Source organism: Cetorhinus maximus, chromosome 18 (assembly GCF_964194155.1).
Source record: "Cetorhinus maximus chromosome 18, sCetMax3.hap1.1, whole genome shotgun sequence".
NCBI classification, from domain to species: domain Eukaryota; kingdom Metazoa; phylum Chordata; class Chondrichthyes; order Lamniformes; family Cetorhinidae; genus Cetorhinus; species Cetorhinus maximus.
Window position 1 is genome coordinate 7,055,256 of NC_135896.1, and position 26,459 is coordinate 7,081,714.

General features: G+C 43.2%; 1 protein-coding gene across 1 annotated transcript in view; it reads left to right on the forward strand.

Annotated features, from left to right (window-relative positions):
• Positions 1-468: 468 nt before the first annotated feature.
• The window catches only part of nrde2 (NRDE-2, necessary for RNA interference, domain containing), a 63,745-nt gene continuing 37,754 nt past the window's right edge, over positions 469-26,459 (forward strand). The window contains exons 1-6 of the mRNA XM_078562028.1: positions 469-577; positions 6,902-7,010; positions 10,982-11,173; positions 13,189-13,335; positions 18,973-19,450; positions 24,579-24,984. Coding sequence (XP_078418154.1) covers positions 505-577; positions 6,902-7,010; positions 10,982-11,173; positions 13,189-13,335; positions 18,973-19,450; positions 24,579-24,984 — 1,405 coding nt within the window. The 5' untranslated portion in view covers positions 469-504. The remainder of the gene's footprint in view (positions 578-6,901; positions 7,011-10,981; positions 11,174-13,188; positions 13,336-18,972; positions 19,451-24,578; positions 24,985-26,459) is intronic.

Consider the following 26,459-nt stretch of genomic DNA (forward strand, 5'->3'; position numbering starts at 1 on the left):
CGAAACTTGTTGGTCTTCCAGCACAAAGAGTTGTCCCCGACCGATTGTTGCGGACTGGCACAATCCAAAGTCCAGGACTACGTGCTGAGGGACGTACTAAAGCTTGGGGCAGCTGCCGCAAAGGCGCAATGGGGAAGGGTCACTGTCTAAGACCTTTCTACCACAGCGCACCGAGAGACTGGGAACTGTTTAGAGCCCCTCGGGCTGTACAGATCAAAATGAAAGGCTGTAAATGACTGTAATATTGTTTGTACTGATGCACCTGGTGATACATTTTGTAAAAGTTTAACCTGGATTGTACCCTTGTAATGTTGTTTTTGAAATGGTTTTGAATGTGATTGAAGATAATTTATGAATAAAGTAAATCCCCCCTTTAGAATGTGTTCCAATGAGGCCCTGCCCCTGTAAAAACTACAATTCCCATAATGCAGCCGGTAGGTCACTGTCGACGTCATCTTCAGGGGACGCGGCGACCCAGTTTGGGACGCGCGGGGCCTACACAGGATGGAGTCGGGCTCAGGCTCGCTATTCCCGGCGTTTGGTGAGAGGAAAGCACTTTGTGGAAGCAGGTCTGAAGGTAAATACTTGGAATAAGATGAGGGACCGTTGGGGACGCTACCCCTTGTTTCCTGGGCCGGGGGGATTAGTGTTTCCCCCCCGGAGCAGCCTGTCGGGCGCCTGAAATTTGATGACATTTTCCCTCCTCATCCTGGTTTACAGCTCGGGACCATGGTCGTGGTAACCGGCCCACTGAACTCACTGTGCTCCTGTCACCTTTGGGCGGCCCCTGTGGGGAGCCCCCTGACTCAGGAGGTTAAGGTTTCAAGTCCCAGGACAGAGAGTTGAGCACATCGCGCAGGCTGGCGCTCCACACTGTCGCACTGAGGGGGTGCTGCACTGTCGGGAGAGGTGCCGCCTTTCAGACGAAGAATGGACGAAGGACAGGGGTTACTGCACCCCCCCCCCCCCCCCCCCCACAGTGTTATGGGCAATGTTTATCCCTCAATCAGCATCACAAAAAACAGATTGTTTGGCCATGATCACATTGCTGTTTGTGGGAACATATGTGTGCAAATTGGCTGTTTTATTTACAAGCTTCTGACAGTGATTCCACTGCAATGGTACTTTGTTGGCTGTAAAGCATTTTGAGACATACTGAGTTTGTAACAGGTACTATGTAAATGCAAGTCTTTGTTTCTTTGTCCTAAAATTCCCTTGTCCTATCCGCACATTTTAATGTAAAGTTGTATATCACACAGCACAGAAGAAAGCCTCTTGGCCCATTGTGCCTATTCCACCTCTTTGACAGAGCTAACCAATTAGTCCCACTCCCTTGTTCTTTCCCCTCAACCATGTATTTTTTTCAAGTATTTATTCTGTTTTGAATGTTGCTATCCCTTTCAGGCACTGCATTCCAGATCATCATAACCTTAAAAAAAACATTTGCTGTAGTTCTTTTGCCAGTCACTTTTATTTTTTAGTCTTTCATGCATGTGGGCGTCACTGGCAAGGCCAGCATTTGTTGCCCATCCGTAATTGCCCTTGAACTGAATGACTTAAGGCCATTTCATAGGACAGTTAAGAGTCAGCCACATTGCTGTGGGTCTGGAACCACATGTAGGCCAGATGAGGTAAGGATGGCAGATTTCCTTCCCTAAAGGATATCAGTGAACCAGATGTGTTTTTACAATGATTGACAATAGTTTAATGGGCACCATTACTGAAACTAGCTTCCAATTCTGGATTTTTAAAATTAGTTAAATTTAAATTCCAGGCTGCCATCGTGGGATTTGAACCTGTGTCACCAAGAATTAGCCTGGGCCTCTGGATTACCAGTACAGTAACATTACCACCACACCATGTCTCCCCATAAATAAAACTATTTATAAATCAGGTTACAGCCAGCAGAAACAATTTCTCCTTATTTACTGTCAGAACCATTCATGATTTTGAACGTCTGTCAAATCTCCTCTTAACCTTCTCTGCTGTGCAGTTTTTTCAGTCTGCCCACATAACTGAAGTCCCTGGTGCCGTTCTAGTAAATCTGGATTAATTGTTTCCTGGTAATATGAAAAATGCTACCAATTAAACTGTAGGAGTAGGATGATGGGACATGGATCCATACTGTTGAAGGGTGACTTTACAATTGATATCAGGAAGTCGTTTTTCACAACATTTTGTGTGGGCGCCTGGGCAAAGTGATGGAGGTGAAAACTTGTGGAATAATTTAAGACAGAACTAGATCCAATAATGGAGGAAGTATAGAATTTTTCTGGATGGATGAGTAAAGATGGGCAGAATAAACTTTTCACCTATAAGTACCCTGTGATGAAAAACAGAAAATGTTGGAAAAATTTGTAGATAAGTCAGCGCCTGTGGAAAGAACAGATGAATGGTCTGCATGTACAACGCTAACTAGTCTACTCTCTCCACAAATGTGACTGACCTGCCTTGCGGCTGCAACATCCACAGTCGCTTTTCGTTTTGAGTGATTGTTACGGCTATGTTTACAGCACGGTTGTCTAGTCTTTTTGGTAGGAGTGGGCTACTGAATTTAGTTTAATCTGTCTGTCACTACATAATGAAAACAACGTGCATTTATATTTATCATCAACGGCATCATCAGCTGTCCCTGATTCGAGGATGACATCTACTCAGAGTTGCACATTTCTTCCATGGGTCTTTGTGTTGACTGAACAGGCTGATTCATGACCTGCATACATTTGGGCACATTGGGCAGGACGCCACACGAGGTGGGATCCGTATTGCAGGGTTTGCTTCCGTTTCTTTCCTTCTCTGCCTCATTGTTAAGACATTGTGACTTGAAGTGTGATGCAGCTTGTTGGACATGTTGTTATTCTGACCAATTGATGCAAGCTCCTCCTAGTCATTACTGTCAATGATACAGAGTGTCTTTAAAGTGTTTTCTTTTCCTCCCCATGCCGGTTGAGAGTTGGGAAACAAGATCTGGTGGGGGTGATGATTTTCGACTATCTGGACACAGTCCATTGTAGTGGACTTTGCAGGAGTTTTGCCTGACTGCTTGTGGAACTGGTTTCAAGAAGGACACTAGTTTGTATGACGGTCCTCCCATTGAATCTGGAGGATGCAGTAGAGACATTGCTGGTGGAACTTCTCTAGTGCTCTTGTGTTGCTGGTACACAGTCCAGGAACCGCTCATACAGGAGCGTGGTGAGGACAACTGCTCTGCACTCTGAGACTTTAATAGACTTGTGGAGGTCTTTGTTGTCAAACACTTGCTGCTGTAGTTTGTAGAAGGCTGAGCTGGCAGAGCTGATCCGGTGTTGGATCTTTTCATCATTGGTGACCTTTTGAGAGAGGTGACTGCTGAGGTATGGGAAGTGCTCAACTTATTCCAGAGCCTCTCCTTCAACATGTATGGGAGGTGGAATATTTGGCTGACCAGGTGTGGGTTGATATAAGTTTTGTTTTGGCAACACTCAAGGACAGGCTGCGTTTCTTGCAGTGCAGAATTGAAGAGTTTGAGAATAGCTTGCAAATCTGATGCAGAGTGAGTAACGGTACTGCAGCCATCCGCAAACTGTAGATCATGTAATCTATGGTAGGCAGTTTAGTTTTGGCACAGAAGCGACTGAGATTAGAGTTTTCCCTCTAGGCGGTATTTAATGCTGACAGCAGAGGGCAGTTGATCTTTGAGGTGAATAACCACTGTCAGGTAGGTTATAAATAGTATGGGGGCTGTCACACAGCCTCGGTTGACACCAGTTTGAATTGTGAAGGTATCTGTTTCAAATCTCCCACTGAAGACAGTTGCAGTCATATCATCATGAAGCAATTGCAGGATTGTGATGAAGTTCCTTGGTCGTCCAAATCTGTGAAGCGCAACCCACAGAGCCTCAAGATTTACTGAATCAAATGCTTTGGCTAGGTCGATGAATGAAGAGTTCCTGGTGTTGCACTTGACATTTTTCTTGGATTTGTCTGGCGACAAAGAGGTTCCTCTGGAAGGTCTAGAGCCACATTGTGTCTCCGAAGGATTTCCTCAGCCACAGGAAGTAGGTGATTCAGGAGACTGTGTCCGAATTTTCCCTGCTATGGATAAGAGGAAAATGCATCCTGTGACTGAGGAAATCCTCCCAGATATAAAATCATAGAATCACATAGAAGGGGGCCATTCAGCTTATCGACCGTCTCTTTTAAAGAGCAGTCGAGTTATTCTCACTCCCCATCTCTTTCCCCATATCTCTGCAGTTTTTCCTCCCCCAAGCAGTTATCCAATTCTCTTTTGAAAGCTATTATCAGCTCACTTCCCAGTACCCTGTTAGGCAGTGCATTTTGTAAAAAAAAGCTTTTTCTCATGTTGCCTCTGAGTTATTCATCAATCACCTTAGATCTTTTCTCCTTCATTATTGACCCTACATTATGATATTGACACAGTAAAACATTGCAAATTTCTTCACAGGACTCTTAACAGACCACATAAGAAGATATTAGGACAGGTGACCAAGTGCTTGTCAAAGAGGTAGGCTTTAAGGAGCTTCTTAAAGGAGGGAAAAGACTTGCATTTATATAGTACCTTTCATGACCACAGGATGTCTCTAACTGTTACACAGTCAATGAAGTACTTTTGATGTGCCATTGTAAATGTAGGAGATGCAGCAGCAGGTTTGCACACAAGCTTCCTCAAACTGCAATGTGATAATGACCAGATTATTGTTTTTATTGATGTAGGTTGACGGATAAATATTGGCCAGGGCACCAAGGCTTTTCATCAAAATGGTGCCATGGGATCTTTTACATCTTTGCTTAACGCTTCATCCAAAAGATGGTACCTTTTTGTAGGCTCACCCCAACTGCCTGCACACACCGGTGACATGTTGGAATACAACTCCACAGGCTTGGCAGCCTCCGCTACGCCACCTGAATGTTTGTTGTCATATGAGCCTGGACATGTCCTCGAGTTACTTAACTAAAGTTGTAAGAAGCCACTTTTATTAAGCATGTTTCTTCAGTCTTCACTGATCGTATGGGGAGAGTCATGTGGGGTAATGTAGTGTGGTGATGGGTGACTGATCAGGAGCAGGCACTCTTGTTATAATTTCTGACACCCCACTCCCCAAGATACAGAAGCTGATCTCCACTTGGCTAAAACCGGCAGCGTCAGTACGAGCGGAGTCAGAGCCTTGTTGGTCTGCACAGCTTAGTGCTACTGCATCCCATGGTGCAAGCAAGTACGGTAGCATAGTGGTTATGTTACTGGACTAGTAACCCAGAGGCCTGGACAAATGATCCAGGACAGGAGTTCGAATCCCACCACAGCAGTTTGGGGATTTAAATGAAATCTGGAATAAAGAGCTGGTATCAGTAATGGTGACCGTGAAACTACCGGATTGTCATCAGAACCCATCTGCATCACAAATGCCCTTTTAGAGAAGGAAACTTGCTGTCCTACCTGAGTGGACAGACATGACTCCAGACCCACAGCAATGTGATCGACTTTTAGCTGCCCTCTGAAATGACCTAGCAAACAACAAAGTTGTATTAAAGAAGGTGGCTCACAACCACCTCTCCATGATAATTAGGGATGGGCAATAAATGCTGGCCTTGCCAGCGATGTCCACATCATGTGAGTACAATTTAAAAAAAACCTTACACTCCTGACCAGTGTTATTGAACGTTTTAATACCAGTAGTGCACTGTGACTCAGTCTATAACCGGTCTGAAACACCGGAGGAATCCTTGGCTGGTGTGGAGTGGAAGAAGTTGCAAATTATGATGAAATGGAGGAAGCAGGAAGAAAAGAAGAATAAGAAAAACTGAATAGGTTTTTAATCTTTGAAACTTGGCTTCACAAGATCACAAAAGAACTGGGACAGACTTTGTGCCAACTAAAGATAATTTAAAAAGCTGTAGTTCCCCTGCATGACTTTTACCTCATCAATTCTTGAACAAATCACAGGTTTTCACCTCCACTTTCTGACCCAGAATGACCATTGCCAGCATCGATCATTGGAACTGCTTAGAGAAAGGCCCTTCCTAACGTCTGCCCTGCGCTAGTCTTTTCTGTCTCTGTCTGGTTCTAGTGCCTAGACAAACCTTGAAGTAGTGCCCTGAATGTAAGCCTCCTCTGGGACCTGTGTTGTAATGAATTTGGGTTGTCTTAGCTGGTTGTTTTTGGGCATAAGGCCACAGCACAAGTAATCCATCCTACCCTGGTGTTGATTGGCAGTCTCTGAGGTGGCATCGGGTCCCTCTGGCACAGGAAGGGTGAGAATAATGGGGCAGGTTGGTAGGAGCTTTATTTCACATTTACACATCCGATACCTCCCCTGGCAGTGTTACCCCACCAACCTGAAATACAAAGATATTCCATTCCCCACATTAGCAAGAAGATAAATGATTTAAAAAATTTGCCACAAAACAAAGAATAGATAAATAAGAAGCTGAAACCAGTCAGTTTTGAATAGAAACGAAAACAAAAAATGCTGGAAAAACTCAGCAGGTCTGACAGCATCTGTGGAGAGAGAGACAGGGATAACATTTCGAGTCCGTATGATTCTTCGAGTGTTGAGTAGAAACTTGTTACAAAACCACTTGTATTTGAAAATATTTATTTTCTGAGCTATATCCTTCTCGGTGGAGTGCTTCTGGCCAAGGAATTCGGAGACTGACACGTTGATTCATAACATTGCATTATTATTTTCTAATCCTCCCTTTACTGCAAGGGTTAAGCAGAGTCAGCAGTGCAGCAATGCAGGGAACTGTGTTCAGTGAAGTTTTCATTGACTTACAGTAAGTTGTCCTTGACTATTATGAATGACTTTCATGGCATTCACTGTGATTCACTGTCAGTTTATCTGATGAGTCCGTCCTTTGAAAAGCACGGCTGCCAAATAATATTGATTTCTGCTGCCTGCAGGATTGAATTGGCTCAGTAATCAAAGCTTCTGCACTGAAGATGCCCTGCAGCTGCACCATCGCATTGTGGGGACTGCAGCAGACTCGGCCCAGGGGTCACCCCAGGCAAGGTACAAAGCCCCACCCCTTCTCCCTCAGTATTTTTCTCTTTCTCTCTCTCTCCTTCTGCATTCATTTGAACTCTGCCTTCTCTATTTAGATGCCTATCTACCTCTCCCTCTGTTCATCAATCTTCAGCTTAATCTCTCTCTCTAACTTTAACTTTGCCTATCTCTTTCTATACCTCCTTCTTTGTCTCAATCACTCTCTCTATCCCTCCATATGCAGTAGAAAGTGTTTTTCCCAATTTTTGCCTATTCTTCTGCTTTCCAAAGGTTGTTTTATCGATTGGGTGTTTACTGCAGTATATGCCAACCTCAGTGCTGTACGAGATGGCCTTCAGGGTATAACTTTTAAACTGTGATAATTAACAATTAAACATATACAGGAGCATATGTTTTTTTTAATCAGCTGAACAAAGTTCAGAATACACTATAGGTATCAGTTTGTTTTTCTTTACAATATCTAAAAAGCTCCTGTATAAATGTCTGTGCATTATTTTTACATAAAAAGACAGGCAGATAGGTTCCTGTGATGGTCTCATATTTAACAGTATTGCTCAGTGCAGTGCTAAGCCACACAAATCAAAGAGCACCAAGTTTAATCTCAGTTCAGGTTCTACAGTTGGCTCAGCACTGCTGAATTAGGGAAGATGGTTGAAATCTCCCTCTCCCTGATCACTGTCTGGTGATTCATGTAGATATTGGCAAAGAGAAGGACAACCCTTTGAGATCTCTGCATTTCTCCAATTCTGGCCTCCCACACATCCATGATTTCTTTCACCCAATCATTGGTGGCCATGTCTTCAGTCATTTAGACTCTTAAGTTCTGGAACTTCCTCCCTGAACCTCAGTGCCTCTTTCTCCTCCTCCATGATGCTCTTTACCTCCTTTCTGTGGCTCAGAACCAATTTTCTTTTCCCTGATAATGCTCCTTTGGATGTAATGTCATGTTAAAGGTGCTATATAAATATAAGTTGTTGACTGGAGCTTTGATGCCTTCCATTGACAAATAGTCTGTGGACACTCATCATCCAGACTGAGACATAAAGGATGGCTATTTTGGTAAGTGCCAGGAAGGCGTTGGCACCAGCAGAAGCCAAACGGGAGCTATAACAAGAGACATGAGAAAATTGGAAAAGTTTTGAGTTTTCTTTTACAAAAAAGTTGTGTGCTGGAGTTTTAAAATAAGAACTCTCCCTCTCATTCCCAGCCGAGGGTGTTTGGGATCTGAAGGCTGAGTTAAGGCCAGTATAAATGGACGGATGTCATTTTCTGACTTTGTGAGCTGCTTTAAAGAAGGAATCAACCTCTCTGTTTGCAAGCTGCAACCTTTCTGTTTGTTAGAAATTAGGACCATGCCAGGGACCTAACTCCTAGTGCCTCATTTTAACTCCCGCCCTATTGTTCTTGCTTTTCTTTGAAGAGTTCTGCATTCGTGCTTTGAGGAAGGGAAAGAAATTTCCCTGTCAGTTAAGTTTCCAGCCCTCCTATCCTGCCGGATTTCAGGAATTCCTGCTTCGCCGCTTGCTGCATTATTAGCAAGGTGAACTCTACAGCGTTCCTTCTCCCCATTTCCTCTCTACACACAGTGTCTGGTTAAATGAAATCTGCGCTTCAAATCAATCTCACTTTGGCATGCACGCAAACGGAGTTTATCCCCTTAAATGTCCAGATTGTTGTGGGGATTTCTGATTCCAGTGATTCTTCATCCACTCCCGTCAAAGAAGGAATTGGGGCTGACATTTCATTTAGCAGGATAACTTGCTCTCAGCCTTCTGAGGATGAGGAGAAACATGATCAAAGATATTTATATCGATTGCACTGCAATACTCCCTGAGCCATCCCCAAATTTCTTTGGAGCGGCTGAGTCTACAAGTTTTGTTTCAGCTTTACAATCAATCTCCCTTTTAAAAGTATCTTGTATATCTCTGCAAGGTTGCCTCCTGAGATCTCTTTATCAAAGCAGCGGATGGATGGACTTCACTTTCTCTGAGGGTCACTGGCCTGTAGAGTTTCTGCAAGAGTATCGTTTAGAAATGTGGCTTTAAAATACTTTTGCAATCCCAGAATGTAGTTTCAAAACCTGTTCATGTTGATGTTTTGAGCAGCTATTAGTGAGGGGTGACTTAAATTAGGATAACATTGATTCAATCACTGCAGCTTTGAGTTTTATATAAAACCATTTTAATCTATATGCCATCTCTACTGTTGTCACAGAATGTCTTTAAACCCCATAGTAGATCAAGACAATTGCCTTCTATACTTTACAGTACTAGAATTTTTCTTTTCCCTTGGAAAGTGGTTAGAATGTGGCACTTGCAACCACATTGAGTGGTTAAGGTGAATAGTGGAGGCACAAAAATGAATAGGTTATGATCATAGGGTTTGATGAAGTAAATAAAGTGGGAGGAGGCTCGTGTGAAGCACAAGTACTGGCATAGGCTGTATGGCCTGTTTCTGTGCTGCAAATTCTATGTGGATGGCCTTTCACTGTCCTGATAGTCATATATCGTAGATGAATAATTGTAGCAGTCATTCACTTTTAGTCTACAACAGACCCAGACATGAGGTGAGGGAAAACTTTCTCCAGTGGTGGAGAGATTTGGGCACCATATTCAGGGATCTAGATAGATAGACTGCCTGACTGCTGTTCTCCACATGCCAGGGTCATGACCTTTTGGCCTGGGCTATCAAATTCCTTGTAGGAAGGGAGAATTTTGAGAGAGCCACTCTGAGTAGCTCTTTGACTGAAACAGAACCACTTTACTCCAAGCAAAGCTCAAAAACAGCTCACTATGTGCAACGCTTTACGATGCTTCAAATGAATTTGGCACATTTCACAAATACAGCTTTGCCATTACCCAACAGTTGAACAACCAGAGGAGAAAGTTGCTGCCTTGCCCACCTGCCCTTTCCACTGGGGCATGAGTGGCACCAGCTATATCTCCGGTCACTCTTTGACTATTGTGTTGATGGATGGACCTTAATTCATCTTTTGCGATTGTCGAAGATTGTGGCCACCTGTAGTGTTTTGGTATCCTAGGTTCTGTTGTTTCTACATGTCTGCTCTCACAAGGCTGCCTTGTGCATCCAGCAGTTGTATTTGAGGTGAGATAACAGATAATACCTTGACTTTTCATTTTTGTGAGCTTTATTATGGATAACTTGCCTTTTTTTTGAGATTAGAGCACCTACTTAATGTATTTCACTGTGGAAGAACAAAGCACTGAATAAAAAGGATTCCTCTCTGCAGGTTTTTACCACTTAGCACATAAAGGAAGAGATTGCATTTCTATAGCGCCTTTCACAACCTCTGGCAATCTCAATCAAAGCTCTTTACAGCAAATGACGTACTTTTTTTGGCAAATCAGTCAGCTGGATAGATTCAATCACTGCAGCTTTGAGTTTTATATAAAACCATTTTAATCTATATGCCATCTCAACTGTCGTCACAGAATGTCTTTAAACCCCAGGTTAAAGAGGACTTAACCAAGCCTAATCCTGTGCCATGCCATTTCCCTTGCCTGAGCTGGGCAGTGGTCGGTAGTGGGACCAACTGGTCAGTGTTTTCTCCCTGCACTCTTTTTCTTACCCCACCCCCACCCCACCTCATTATCTAGTGGCATCAAGGCCCTGCTGCCATCCATGCCAAGATCAAACATTGAAACTTTCTTGTCTAAATGTCCTTTCCCAAAGGAGCCATTGATGGAGTTGCTTATTCTGTTACTGGTTATGTTACATTTAGGATAACCATTAAGGTGTTATGTGGTGATGCAGTAGGATGTTGCTTCCTCTGCTTGCTGAATTCCTGATGTGGGATTTACTCTTGGTCACGGGTGGGGTGAGAGAGGAGGGGAGGCAGAGATGGGGAAGCAGTGTGGTTCAAGAAGTTATGATTGAATGACAATAATAAGATGGATGCAATTGGATGACACTTTTACATGTGATTAATCTTCCAAGTTCTTGTCCTGCAATTTCAGTGTTTGTTCAAAATTACCTGAGGGTGTGTTGGACCATGCCGAAGCGGATGTCCCAGCCAAAAGGAAGAAGAAGAAAAAGAAGAAACATCGGCAACACAAAAAGGATAAGACGAAAAATAGAGAGGATCACACCAGCAGCGACTCTGATCCTGAGTTACTCGGAGATAAAGCCAAAGATGCTTGTGCAGTGAGGTGATTAAAGTTGCTGTCCTTTGCCAAATCTGTACACAGACAGGGACCAGTACAGCTTGAGCAAGGGGATTGGGCATGGCTTGAGTTCTAATATCTTTACTGATGACGAACATTAGTATAAAATCTATCAGTATCAGACTTGATCCACAGCCTTTTGGGGAAAGAGAATTGCAGATTTTCGCTATCCTGTGTGTGGAAAATGTGCTTCTTGATTTCACTCCTGAATGGCCTAGCTCCAGTTTTGAGGTTGTGCCCTCCTGTTCTGACTTTCCCCATCCTAGAAAATGGCTTCTCTGTGAATATTCTGTTGAATTCTTTGAGCATTTAAAACTCCTTGATTAAATCACCCCTAAACCTTCTAAACTCGAGAGAAAAGAACCTGCGTTTATGAAACCTGTTCTTGTAATTTAACTCTCTAAACACCGGTATCATTCTGCTGAATCTACTCAGCATCCTTTCAGGGCCATTATATCCTAGCTGGCATGCATTGCCCAGAACTGAATGCAGTAATTTAGATGCGGTAAAACGTTAAAAGAATTCATTTGGGTAGGTTTTGAGAGAACATTTCCTTTAGTGGGGAGAATCGAGAGCAAAGGGGACATGATCTTAAAATTAGAACTAGGCCATTCAGAAGCAAAAGCAGGAGGCACGTTGCTTGCAGTGTGAAAGACTCCAAGGCTGTGGATAGTGGGTCAGTTGGAGCTTTCAAGGTTGAGAGAGAATTTTCTCTTGGGTGAAAGTATCAAGGGATTTGGAGTAAAGGCAGGTAAATGGAGTTGAGGTATGGATCAGCTGTGATCTGATTGATTAGCAGAACAAGCTCGAGGGGCTGAATGGTCCACTCCTGTTCCATTTTTGTTCTCAAATTAAAAGGTATGCTGCTATTGTTCTTAGGCAGTCCATCGGGATCAAGGATGACTTGCTCCCATTCCAATTTGGCCTCTGAAGTGGCTGATAAGTCCAATGCACGATCTACAGCCTCTGCCACATGTGGAGCAGCTGGTGTCTGAAGGGATGGGTAGATGAATTGTTTGGAGGTTTGTGCACTCCCTCAGATGCCTCGACTTTGCCTCTGTGTGTTCCCAACAAAGTCTCTCAATGTGTTCGGTGCCTTCCCAAATGAGCCTTCTCCGTTTCGGTTGTTCACAAACCAGGGATTCCCGTGAATCAATGGGTATGTTTGATCTCTTCAGAGAGTTCTTCTATCCTCCTGGGAGTCTCCTGCCACAACTGAGCTCTGAGTAGAACAACTGTTTCGGGAGCCTGGTGTCAGGCATATAAATTACATGCCCTGTCCAGTGAACTGGTTTTGAGTAATTAGCGCCTAGATGATGGGTAAATTGACCTGGGAGTATGCTCCAGTGTGCTGCTGTGTATACTGTGTGCCAAGGCAGGATGTGAATTTGTCATGTGTTCCTCACATGGCTGGTTTCTAATTTTGGTTAGGCCTTTTCCATGGTTGGTGAAGGAAACTTAGTTAAAATCACCTCATGCTGTTCTTGTACAGCAGCTGGTGGTTAGCTGAAGGACTCTTTTTTTTAAGGGCCCTGGGTAGAAACTGCCAGCCCTCTGTCTTCAGAGCAGTGCAGAGGAGTGTAATGACTTCAAATGTCCCAATTGCTCCCCAGTCCCTGGACTGCATATTAAAAGCTGAAAGCAGGTGAGCGATCCCAGGGCAGTAATGGTGCTGCTTTGTGCTGGTTACCTGCAGTTTTTCCAAGTGTGAAGGGGGACAATTTGGGAACGTCTTTGAGAATAATTGACATTGGGTGTAAGCATCTAACAGCAGGTCTGGGAAAATCTGGCCCCCCTTTGGATGTACAAATTTAAATCACCTAATTTAAATTAGCTAAACTAAATATCCAATTGACTTTGTTTTTTAAGTTGAGAAAGGAGATTCCAAGTTAAATACACATCACTGTGGACTTGTTGCAATTTTCAAGCACGCACTTGGTCCTGTTTCACAGACCCTGCTTAAAACACAGGGTCATAATTTACTTTTGTTATTTTTGCAGGTCTGAAGCCAGTTCTGATCTTCCTCAGGGTAAATTCATGTGGCTGGATGACCTCCATTCACAGACTACACAGACCTTCTGTATTGATAGAAAGGCTGACCCTGCCAACTGGGAGTACAAATCACTCTATCGTGGAGATCTGGCAAGGTACTTGTAACAAGAAGAGTTGTGGATTAGATTCAGTCATATTTTCCTTATGCTAGACTGACAACACTAAGTGTGATATCTGGAGTGGAACATAGGATTACACCCAGTTCCGGACCCGTGGAGACCGTTTCCTTCCATCTGGGCAGTCCCCAAGAGGTTGAATATTGCCACACATCACTCTCTACTTTTCGTACCTTTCACTCAATTTCTCTGCCAGATATCTATCTAGTTTACTCTTGATTTCTCCACTTAGAATCATAGGATGTTACAGCACTGAACGTGGGCTATTCAGCCCATCAAGTTTGTGCCAGGTCTTTTGAAAAGCAATCCAGTTACTCCCATTTCCCTGCTCTCTATCCATATTCTTTCAACTTTTTCTCCATCAAGTTTTTATCCAATTTTGTTTTGAAAGCTACTATTGACTCTGCATCTACCACCCTACCAGACAGTTCAGTCTCATTCTTTAAGATTATCTTTATAACGTGTCTCTGATCAAGGTTTTAAACACTCTTGCATCACCTGTTTTGCCTTGATGCCAACTTTTGCTTGGCAATGCTCTTGTGAAGGGTCTTGGAACGTTTACCTACATTGAATGTGCTGTTATATAAATTCAAGTAGCAGTTGCAGAATTTGACAGTGTGGCTCATTGCTTTTGGTTGCCATTTGTCTGTTCCATACTTAAATCTCGACTGTTAGTTTTCCAGGTGTTTGATACAATTACGTAACTATAGCATGTGTATTTGCAGAAATGATTTTTGTTCAGCTTCCTTCAATTTTACTCCATTAAAACTCCCATGACTCTTGTCTACAGTACATGACTGAATTTTCAAGAGCTCTGATATGGCTCAGCAAGTCCACAGGGCAACTGAGAGGAATAACTGCAGCCTGTTGGTGCCAACCATATCTTGAGAGGAAATGTGTATTTTTAAATGAGAGGATTGCTGATGGATGCAGCTCCTTGCTCCACAACACTCGAAGGGTGGAGAAGTTCTGTGACTTGGAACACCCAGCTACTTGATGGCAATCCATTTCCCAAGGAGTCATTTCATATACAGCGTGCACTAGTAGAGTGCCTTCCCTACTGCCCGTTATACTCCTCTGGCTGACGCCTAAACAATGCCCAATGTCAATACTGCTTTGGCAAAGAGCCAAACCTAATTAGCCATGAGATGGAACGCCTCATTAATTGTCCTTGCAGCCTGACTGCTTTCACACAGTGGTAAATGGGATGTGTCCAGATCAATGATGCTTAACAGAGACTTGTCATGTTAATTATCTCAGTGGAGCTCAGGAGAGTTTGAATCAACTTCAAAAATAAAGCGTCTCATTCTTGTGTTGCTGCAGGTTTTTCAGACAGCAGTTAGACTAGCAGCTCACATCAACTTAATACACTGTGAGAGCTCTGATCCTGCGGAAGGATATATTGGCCTTTCGGCACAGATTTACCCAGAATGAAAGCTTAAGAGAGTTAAATTATGAAGATGGGTTGCATAAACTTGGCTTGTACAGAGATTGGGAGGTGGTCTGATTGAGGTTATAAAATGTTAAGATTTGGTACAAAGAAACTATTTTTTCTGGTGGGGGAATCAAGGACAAGGCGATATTATAACATGAAACCCGGGCCATCCAGGAGTGAAATCAGGAAGCGCTTTTACACACAAAGAGCAGTGGAAATCTGGAACTCTATCCCCAGCCTTTTAAGGGATAGAAAGAATCAATTGGAGCTTTCAAGATTTGGAGAGATTTTTGATATGGGGTAAATAGAGGGGAGGTGCAGATCAGCCGTGATTTAATGAATGACAGCAGGTTCGAGGGGCTGAATTGTCTACTTCTGTCTTTAATATCTCTCATTCCTATTCTTAAGTTAGCTTTCCCAGGCATTCTTCATGAGATTGCCTTGATACTGGTCTGGGGGTACTGCATAAATCTATAGTGTCGCCATGAACCTGGAAGTATCTGGTACTTTGGGGTCAGTCCAACACCAAAAGATGTACTTTTACCTTGTGATTAGCCTTTTTAAATTCCAATCAGCAGCCTGGAGAAGGTACAGAGGAGATTTACCAGAATGATACCAGAGCTGATGGTTTTCAGTTATGTGGAGAGAGCTGAGAAGCAATGATTGTTCTCTTTAGAGCAGAGAAAGTTAAGAGAAATTTGATTGATGGGTTCAAAATTCTGAAGAGTTTTGATAGAGTATATAGAGAGAAACTGTTTCTACAGGCGATAAGTGGAGGACCCAGGTTTAACATAATTGGCAAGTGAGGAAGAGTTTGCAGCATGTTATAATCTGGAATTCACTGGCTGAAAAGATGGTGGAAACAGATTCCATAGCGACTTTCAAAAGCGAGTTGGATATATGTTAAAGTTTTCAGGGCTGTGGGGAAAGAGCAGAGGAGTTAGGTCTAATTCAGTAGCTCTTTCAAAGAGCCTATACACATTGTTTATAAATACCTAAAGAGCAAGATGATAACTAAGGAAAGAATAAGATCAATTAGAGAGACCAAAAAAGGTCAGGACGCAAAAGACCTGGGCATGGTTCTGAATGAATTCTTTGTGTCTGTCTTTGCAAAAGAGTGAGATGGAGCAGTTATTGCAGGTTGGGGGGAGGAGTCTAAAATATTGGATGGGATAAATATAGTGAGGGACGAAATATTAAGGGGTTTAGCATCCTTTGAAAGTGGCTAAACCACCAACTCGGATGAAATTTATCCCACGCTGCTAAGAAGGGAAGAGATAGCTGAACCTCTGACCATCATTTTTCCACCCTCTCTAGCCACAGGTGTGGTACTGGAGGACTGCTAACATTGTACCATTGTTTAAAAAGAGAGGAAGGGCTAGATGAGTAACCAGAAGCCAGTCATCCTAGCCCCATGGTGGGCAAATTACAGGAAAAAATTGAGACAATACAAATCGTCATTTAGAGATATGCAGAATAACGAAGGACAGTCAGCATGGATTTAAGGGAAGGTTGTGCCTGACTAACTTAAGTGAATTTTTTGAGGAGGTAATAAGTTGGGGGGCAGGGGTTAATGAGGGTAGCGTGATGTCGTATACATGGATTTTAGCGAGTCTTTTGACAAGGCCTCGCATGTCAGGCTGGTCAGAAAGGTTGAAAGCTTGTAGAACCAAAGGGAAAATAGCAAGCTGGATCCAAAATTTTCTCAGCGACAGGAAGCAAAAGGTAATGGTCGACTGGTGTTTTTCTGACTGGAAGGCTATTTCTGTTGGGGTTCAGCGGGGCTCAGTACTAGGTCCCTACATGATGCAAATGCCAACGATTTAGACTTAAAATGCAGGGCTATGATTAAGAAGTTTACAGTTGATATGAAAACTAGCCACATGGTTGATATGAAGAAAACTAGACTTCATGAAGATATCAGGTGTGCACCCAGGTTAGACTGCAGCTGGAGTACTGTACAGAGCACTGCTTACATTTCTGGTCACCCCATTACAGGATGGATGTGATAAGACTAGAGAGGGTACAGAGGCGATTTACGAGAATCTTGTCAGGAATAGAGAATCTTAGCTATGAGGTAAGATTGATTGGCTGGGATTGTTTTCTTTGGAACAGCGGAGATTTAATTGAAGTATATAAAATGACCCCGGATAGGGGGAATAGGAGGGACCTATTACCGTTAACAGTGATCAGAGGGTATAGATTTAAAGTAATTTGTAGCAGGATTAAAGGGAAGTTGAGCAATTTTTACACCCAGAGGGTGGTGGGGGATCTGGAACTCAATCTGAGAGGATGGAAGAGGCAGAAACCCTTCATCACATTTAAGAAAACACTTGGATATGCACGAGGTGCTGTAACCTACAGGGCTATGGACCAAGGGCAGGAAGGTGGGATTAGGTTGGATAACTTTTTCTGCAGCCTGGGAACAATGGGCTATATGGCTTCCTTCTGTGTCGTAATTTTTTTCTGTTTCTGGTAGATATGATGGGCCGAATGGTGTCCTTTGTGCTGTAAGATTCAGTGACTCTGAAAAATTGGCTTTCTCTACTCCTAGGCCTGCCTTTTGGACACACATTATCTCAAACTCTAGTGGTGCTAGATATTTCTCTTGGCATTAAGACCCCCACAATCATACTGTACCCTGATCCTACTTTTTCACCTAATGTCATGGATGCTAGGTAACATTGCTTAAGGTTATCTAAGCCCCCAATGGGTTTGTGAGGAAATGAATGGAGTGTGGTTCTAATTCCAGGTCCAAGGATCAATGTCTGGCCTGTGTTGAGGTAATTGTTCTTGAGCAATGGTGCAATTGACACCTGTATACCTGGGCTGGAGAGAGGAGATCATCCAGGGTTCCTGTGCCTGTTGTTAACCAGTGACTACTGCTAGATGAAGACAGGAGTGGTTATGGCAGTGATAACTCCTCCTCCACCCTTTCCTTGAATAACCTGACCATGCTAACTGATGAAGCTTACAGATAAAGAATAATAGAAAAATAAAGAATAGATGATTGACTGCTGGCACCATGAGCCATAACAAAGCAAGTTGCGTTTATACAGCACTTTTAATGTGGTAAAACATCTTGAGGAGCTTTATGGGAGTCTAATCAAACAAGATTTGACCCAGAGCTGCATAAGAAGAGACTCGGACTGGTGACCAAAAGCTCGATCAAAAAGAAATTTCTTAGGGGAGAAGAGTGAGTCGGAGAGGTGAAGAGTTTTAGGGAGGGAATTCCTGGACAGCTGAAAGAATGGCCTCCAACGGTGGAGTGATCTAAAATCAAAGATATGTAAGAAGTGAGAATTGGAGGAGTGCAGAGACCCCAGAGGGTTGTAGGTCTGAAGGAGGTTACAGAGATGGGGAGGAACAAGGCCATGGAGGAGGATTTTAAATGCGAGGCATTGCCAAACTGGGAGCCTATGTGGGTCAGTGAGCACAAGGGTGATGGGCGAATGACACTGGTGCGAGTTAGAGCAACAGAGTTTTGGGTGAGTTCAAGTTTCTGTAGGAACCTTGAGGATGGATAGAAGTAGTCAAGATTAGAGCTGATGTAGGAGTATACGAGTGTTTCAGCAGCTAATGAGCAGAGTCGGGCAGAGATTGGTGATGTTATGATGTTGAAAGTAGGCAGACTTGGTGATGGAGTGGAGTGGATATGTGGTTGGAATTTCATCTTGTGGTTTAATAGGATGCCAAGGTTGTGAATAGGCTGATTGCACATGGAAAGGCAGGAATCAGCACCCTTGAGAGAGGAGGAGATGGCAATTAAAGTTCCCTAAAGATTTCCTATGTCACTGAGCTTGACTCTGATGGTTGAACTGAGGGTCGATGGAATTTGTAATCTGCCACAAACTGATCCTGTATACTGGAATGGCCACACTTTTCAAGGGCAGTTATGAATGGGCAATAAATGCTGGCCTTGCCAGCGTTGTCCACATGCCATGAATGAATAAACAGATAGAATCCCTTACCCTACCTGAAGCACTCGTAAATTCTACATAGTTTTTTGCATCTGGCACCTTGAGATCAACATAATTCTTTTAATCCATCAATTCAGTAGCGTTAATATTGAGAGAGGATGTAAAGGGATTTATTCAGAATGTTCTTTACACTAGATTAGATTATATTAGCTTTGTGCGTAGTTATCAGTTGATGGTTAAATGTGGTGATATGTATTTCAGATATAAGAGGAGCATGGACGCCTGCCTTGGCCTCAACACCAAAAAGCAGCACATTATCTGGGAAGATTCACCCCGAAAGAAGAAAAAGGCAAAGAAAAGAGATGATCGATATTACAGCACATCTAGCCTTCAGCTTTTGAACACTGACTCGGTTCCTGTTCACCATGGAGAGGCTTTACAAGAAGATGTTCCTCGGCCTGGCCCAGGCTCCTTCATACGAGTTCCAGACTGGGTAGAGAATGACGGTAAATCCTCAGGCACCGTCACCTGGTTCAATCCGCTTGGGATTTATGATGCATCCACCACTCTGTGGCTACAGGGAAAAGGCCTAGAGGAGCAGGCAGAGCAAGTACGAGTGCCCCTGGACAGCAGTGAGAAGATAAGCTCGCCTACAATGGCCAGAGTGGAGAAGTTCAATAGAATGTTGAGAGAAGACCCTGGGAATGTCCGAACCTGGATGGAGTTTGTTCATTTTCAGGTGGGTCCTTGAAACATTCTCACATTATTGTATTCACCGTGTTTGAGGGTGGGATGAGCCTATTATTTCATTCCATACTCTTCTGTTGTTAAGAAACGTAGGTGAACAGACAATGCTGTTGGTGCAGAACACCATCACGGGTGAAACCATTGGGAAGAAAATTAGACCAGTTACATTGCTGGTGAAGCCATTGTTTTTATGACTGTAGATTATACGATGGAGAATGAGTGAGGGAGGGGAAGAATTTCATAGTGGCCCCCCCCCCCCCCCCCCCCAGTGGGGCAGTGTGCTCTGCAACCAGTTTATTGATGAATGTCTATATCAAGGTATGCGACCCCTGGCCTGAAGTCCAGGCAATTCTGTCTCCAGGAAATGAGATGATGGGGTGGCTTTTAGCCTCAGCCAGCGTGAACACGGGGTACTGTATTTAGTCTAATTGCTTCCTAGCCATAATGCTTATCGGAAATTCCCACTCTTGATTACTGTGCAGCAGCATTCTGCTCAACGTGGGTGAGAATGATGGCAGCTGAACGCACAGTTCAATTTGGCTCATTGCCCCATCATTTCACTAACTATGTTTGTTCATAAGGAATTGGGGTTTCTTGGTTTCGTTACTGGAAGACTGCTACCATGCTGAAACAGAGTTTCTTTCGTTTCTTCGTCATGATTTAGCATTGATGTAGGCCATGGAGAAGTGATGCAGTCATTCACCTGAGAGTGCCACATCAAAACTTATTGCAGAAAATAAAAGCTCATGGCATAGGGGGGTAAGATATTGGCATGGATAAAAGATTGGCTAGCTAACAGCAAGCAGAGTTGGCATAAATGGGTCTTTTTCTGGATGGCAGGATGTGATGAGTGGTGTGCCACAGGGATCAGTGCTGGGGACTCAACAATTTATATAAATGACTTGGATGAAGGGACCAAAGGAATGGTGTCTAAATTTGCTGACGATACAAAGATAGGTAGGAAAGTAGATTGTGAAGAGGACATGAGGCTACAAAGTGACGTAGGTAGGTTAAGTGAGTGGGCAAAGATCTGGCAAATGGAGTATAATGTGGGCAATTGTGAAATTGTTCATTTTTGCAGGAAGAAGCTTATCTAAATATTGAGAGATTACAGAGCTCTGAGATGGAGCAATCTGGGTTTCCTAGTGCATGAATCACAAAAGGCTAGTATGCAGGTACAGCAGGTAATTCGGAAAGCTAATAGAATGTTATCAGTTATTGTGAGGGGAATTGATTACAAAAGTAGTGAGGTTATGCTTCAGTTGTACAGGGCATTGTTGAGATCATATCTGGAGTACTGTGTGGAGTACTGTGTACAGTACTGGTCTCCTTCTTTAAAGAAAGATGTAAATGCATTAGAAGCAGTTCAGGGCAGGTTTATTAGACAAATACCAGGGATGGGTGGGTTGTCTTATGAGGACAGACTGGACGGGTTAGGCTTGTATCCAGTGGAGTTTAGAACAATAAGAGGCGACTTAATTGAAACCTTTAAGACCCTGAGGGGTCTTTACAGGGTGGATGTTGAGAGGATGTTTCCTCTTGTGGGAGAATCTAGAATTAGGGATCACTGTTTTTAAAAAAAAAAAGGGGGGTCGCTCATTTAAAGCAGATGAGAAACTTTTTCTGACGGTTGTGAGTGTGTCTTGGAACTCTCTTCCTCAAAAGGTGGTGGAAGCAGAGTCTTTGAATATTTTTAAGGCAGAGCTAGATAGATCCTTGATTAACAAGGGGGTGAAAGGTTATCGCGGGTAGGCAGGAATGTAGGGTTGAGGTTACGTTCAGATCAGCCATGACCTTATTGAATGGCGAAGCAGGCTCAAAGAGCCGAGTGGACTTCTACTGCTCCTAATTCGTATGTTCGTACCTGTAGGTTCTCTGCTTGTGAATTTAGCTGGGAGAGTAAAGAAGGAAATATAAACTGGGCTGTTTAGGCTTGGTTCACTGAACCAGAGAGCTGAGAAATGGAAAGTCCTAACTATAAACCTGAAGGATATTGCATTTAGGGTTCTGAATGATGTCTGTATCGACCAATCTCATGGACTTTGTCCACTTGTATCTTTTTATACATTTATAATCTTGCTGCAGGAGAAAGACTTTGACTGAGTGCTGTAGATTTCCTTGATTATTTTTCTTTTATTCACTTATGGGATGTGGGCATTGATGGTAAGGTCAGCATTTATTTCCCATCCCTAATTGCCGTTGAGAAGATGGTGGTGAGCTACTTTCTTGAACTGTTGCAGTCCATGTGGTGTAGGTACACCATAGTGCTGTTAGGGAGGGAGCTCCAGGATTTTGACCCAGTGACAGTGAAAGAATGGTGATATAGTTCCAAGTCAGAATGGTGCCCCATGCATCTGCTGCCCATGTCCTTCTGATGATAGAGGTCATGGGTTTGGAAGGTACTGTTGAAAGAGCCTTGGTGAGTTGCTGAACTTCATCTTGAATAGTATACACTGCTGCCACTGTGCACTGATGTTGGAGGGAATGAATGTTTAAGGTTGTTAATGGGATGCCAATCAAGCAGGCTGCTTTAGCCTGGATGGTGTCGAGCTTCTTGAGTGTTGTTGGAGGTGCACTCATCCAAGCAATTGGAGAGTATATCATCACAATCCTGACTTGTGCTTTGTAGATGGTGGACAGGCTTTGGGGAGTCAGGCGCTGAGTTACTCACCACTGAATTCCCAGCCTCTGACCAGCCACAGTATTCATGTAGCTGGCCCAATTAAGTTTCTGGTCAATGGTAACTCCCAAGATGTTGAGGGTAATGCCATTGAATGTCATGGGCACATGGTTTAGATTCTCTATTGTTGGAGATTGTCATTGCCTGGTACTCATGGGGCTCAAATATTACCTGTCACTTATCAGCCCAAACCTCAAGGTCTTGTTCATATGGACACGGACTGCTTCAGTATCTGAGGAGTCACGAAAAGTGCAGAACATTGTGCAATGAACTCCGAATATTCCCACTTCTGACCTTATGATGGAAGGATGGCCTTTGACGAAGGATTTGAAGATGCTTTGGTATAGGGCACTACCTTGAGGAACTCCTGCAGCAAAGTATTGGGGCTGAGATGATTGGTACCCAACAACCACGACCATCTTCCTTTCCGCTAGGTATGACTGCAACCAGTGGAGTGTTTTTTCCCTGATTCCCATTGACTTCAATTTTACTAGGGCTGCCACGCTTGGTCAAATGCCTTCTTGGTATCAAGCGCAGTCAATCTTGCATCACCTCTTGAATTCAGCTGTTTTCTCCGCATTTGAACCAAGGCTTTAATGAGGCCTGGAGCAGAAAGGCTCTGGTGGAACCCAAACTGAGCATCAATGAGCAGGTTATTGGTGAGTCATTATCGTTTGATAGCACTGTCAATGACACCTTTCAGCATTTTGAGAGTAGACTGATGGCACAGTAGCTGGTCAGATTGTATTTGTCCTGTTTTTTGTAGAGGGGACATAACTGGACAATTTTCCACATTGTCAGGTAGATGCCACTGTTACAATTGTACCGGAACAGCTTGGTTACTGTTTGGCCTTGTTTCTTTGTTCCTTGTTGTTGAACCCATGCTGGATAAGCCATGAATTGCGTTAACAAAAGGTGATAAATAAATCCATGGCTCAATTACTTTGCCACCCCCTGCCCCAAACCATTGAAAGATTTGGAGAGGCGAGCGCCATCAAGAGGAGAGTATGGTTTGTCATGGAGGAGGAGGGGGGGGGGGGGGGGGGGGTGGAGGGGTTGTGTTGTTCTGTCTGTGTGTGTGATTTAATTACATTTTGTAGCCAAGCAGACTGCAAGTTGAAGTTATCAAAAGAAGTAAGGTGTAGAAGTGTCTTTAATATGCTAATGAGTAAATATGGTTGGGGTCTTAGCATGTAAGATGTAAAGGGAATTTGCATTTTTACATAGATGAAAATTCTTTCGAGTTATCAACAGTCACAGATTGTAACTCTTTTGAGTACAATCACAGTTCTTGGTTTCCAGGAGTGGGACATGAACCCACAACCTTCTGATTCAAAGGCGAGGGTGCTATGGACTGAGCCACATAGTAGCAACATGAAAATATTTATAAGGTAAAATTCCAAAGACATAGGAAACAATGGAATTTACATATTAAAAAGGCAGAAACATGTATAAAGGAGAATGAGGCTGAGTGTCAGGAGAAGGCATTGTGAGATCTAACAGAAGGGTGCGAAGCATCCAGTATTTGTGCATTAAGCCTGCTGTCTACAGAAACCAAAACTGGAGAAAGCCATTTTGAATTCCACTGTCCAGGATATTGTTAATTTACTGGATCTATTTAAAATCTAAAAATCTATTTTTGGACCATGGCCTTAAATGGGGTGTAACTGGGAGCCAGGTTATTAGGGATTTTAGGAGTTATTATAGTAGTAACTTGTAGACTTATGTATGTGCTTGAAATCTTTTCTTTTGTTAATATTTTAATTTTAGTTTTTTAAAATAAAAATCTCAAAGTCTTAGTGGACTTATTTATTTCTGAATTCAGGGCATGCATCTCGAAATAAATACAAATTGCAAAACCATTGTCATAGTGCGATCAAGTTTCCCTCGTGGATTTAATCCGCCTGGCACACATCATCTGCCCTGTCACAACAAGTTTAAGTAGTATGGTTTATTGTCGTCCCCGCTGTCCTCTATTAGAGGATAAGGTCCAGTCAGGGTCACTGGTTTCGGCCATGGGTCTTAATGTGACTGAACCAGCTGCTTCTCAAACCACAGACCTTTGGGAACATGGGGGCAGGACATCCCACAAAGTAGTGGGATTCGGAATGCAAAATATGCTTCCTTTCCTATCCTTCTCTACCTCATCATTAAAACGTGGTGACTCAGTATGGATGAAAGAGTTAATTGAATGCAAAAGCTCTTTCCCCACCCATCATGTTAAATGCTATTGTGTAATAAAAGGAAAATGTGTATGTAATTTCTCTGAATTTGACTTTTGTCCGTGTTGTGTTTTAGTTTCCGTTTCAGAACTGAGGCAAACCACAAACTAATTGATTGAATTGCAGAAACATGGTTTTATCACATTCCTTGGTGAAACCAAAAGGAGCCATGTGCTCCACCATTGACGATTGTCTTTAATGGGTCTTCCTCCCTTCAGGATGAATTAATGAAAGGCCCAAATCCATACACAGCCACTGCAGAGGAACCTGAAAAAAGGAAGAGGTCACGACGGGTTGTCTTGGAGAAGAAGCTGGCCATTTTGGAACGGGCCATTGAAAGCAATCCCAACAACGCTGAACTGAAAGTAGCCCGGCTGGAGCTCGCCAAGGAATCTTGGGAACCGTCCACTCTGGTCAGTGAATGGAAAAAAGTGGTCTTTCTTCACCCAAACCACACCGCCCTGTGGCAGAGGTACCTCCTGTTCTGCCAGAGCCAGTTCAGCACCTTCTCGACATCGAAGGTGAATGGTATCTACGGCAAGTGCCTCAGCACTCTGGCAGCTGCTCTGGATGGTACCCTATTATCCCATCCTGCATTACCTGACACGGAAGAAGCCATGCTTGGTAAGGCAGTGTTTTAATTTAGATTATGTACCTTGAGTAGTCAGTATTGGGTTACTGTGCACTTCTGCCTTCCATTATCACAGAATTATAGAATTGTTACAGCACAGAAGGAAGCCTTTCAGCCTGTTATGTCTGTGTCAGTTGTCCTTAGGAGCAATTTATCCGGTGCCACTCCCTTGCCTTCTCCCTGTAACCCTGCACATTCTTCCTTTTCAAATAATAATCCAATTCCCTCTTGATACCTCAATTGAACCTGTCTCCACTACACACTCGGGCAGTGCATTCTAGATCACTCGCTGTATGAAAAAGTTTTTCCTTATGTTGTCATTGCTTCTTTTACCAATTACCTTAAATTTGTGCCCTCTGGCCCCACCAGTGGGAACAGTTTCTCCCTGTCTCATTGTCCAGACCCCTCATGATTTTGAATACCACTATCAGATCACCTCTCAATCTTCCCTTCTCCAAAGAAAACAGTCCCAATTTCTCCAATCTATCTATGTAACTATAGTCCCTCATCTCTGGATTCTCATGAATCTTTTCTGCACTCTCTCTAATGCCTTCTCATCTTTCCTGAAGTGTGGCACCCAGAACTGGACGCAGTACTCCAGTTGAGACCAAAACAATGTTCTATATATGTTTAACATAGCTTTGTTGCTTTTATGCTCTATGACCCTGTTAATAAAGCCTAGGATGCTGTGTGCTTTCAATCGCTCTCTCAACCTGTTCTGCCACCCTCAATGACTTATGCACATATACACTCAGGTCCCTCTGCTCTGACAACCCCCTTTAGAATTATACCCATTATTTTATGTTTTCATTCCGTGTTCTTTCTATCAAAATGAATAACTTCACACTTCTGTGCATTAAATTTCATTTGCCACTTGTCTGCCTATTCCACCAACCTGTTTATGTCCTTTTGAAGTTCTACTCTATCCTCCTCGCAGTTCACAATACTCCCGAGTTGCATATCATACACACATTTTGAAATTGTGCCCTGTGCACAACAGTCTAGGTCATTAATATATATATATATCAGGAGGATTGAGGGTCCCAACACCGACTCCGTTACAAACCTTCCTCCAGTCCAAAAAACATCCGTTAACCACCACTCCGTTTCCTGCCACTCAGCCAAATTTGTATCCATGTTGCTACTGCCCCTTTATTCTGTGAGCTCTAACTTTGCTCACAAGTCTGTTATTATAAAATGATAGAGGCTCTCTGGCGCTATCTTGCACCAGGATTTCTGATCATCCAGTGACCCTGTTAGGATGTGGGTGTACAGGAACTTTGTACGTATATCATAGTCATGATGAAAGAAAGGAGAAGTTTCTTTAGCATAGTCATAGTGTTGTAATGTAGGGAATGCAGCAACCGATTTTCACATAGCAATGTGAGAATGATGCAATAATCTGTTTATTCAGTGGTTTCGGTTGAGGGATAGGTTTTGGCCCAGGAAACTAGAGAGAACTCCTCTG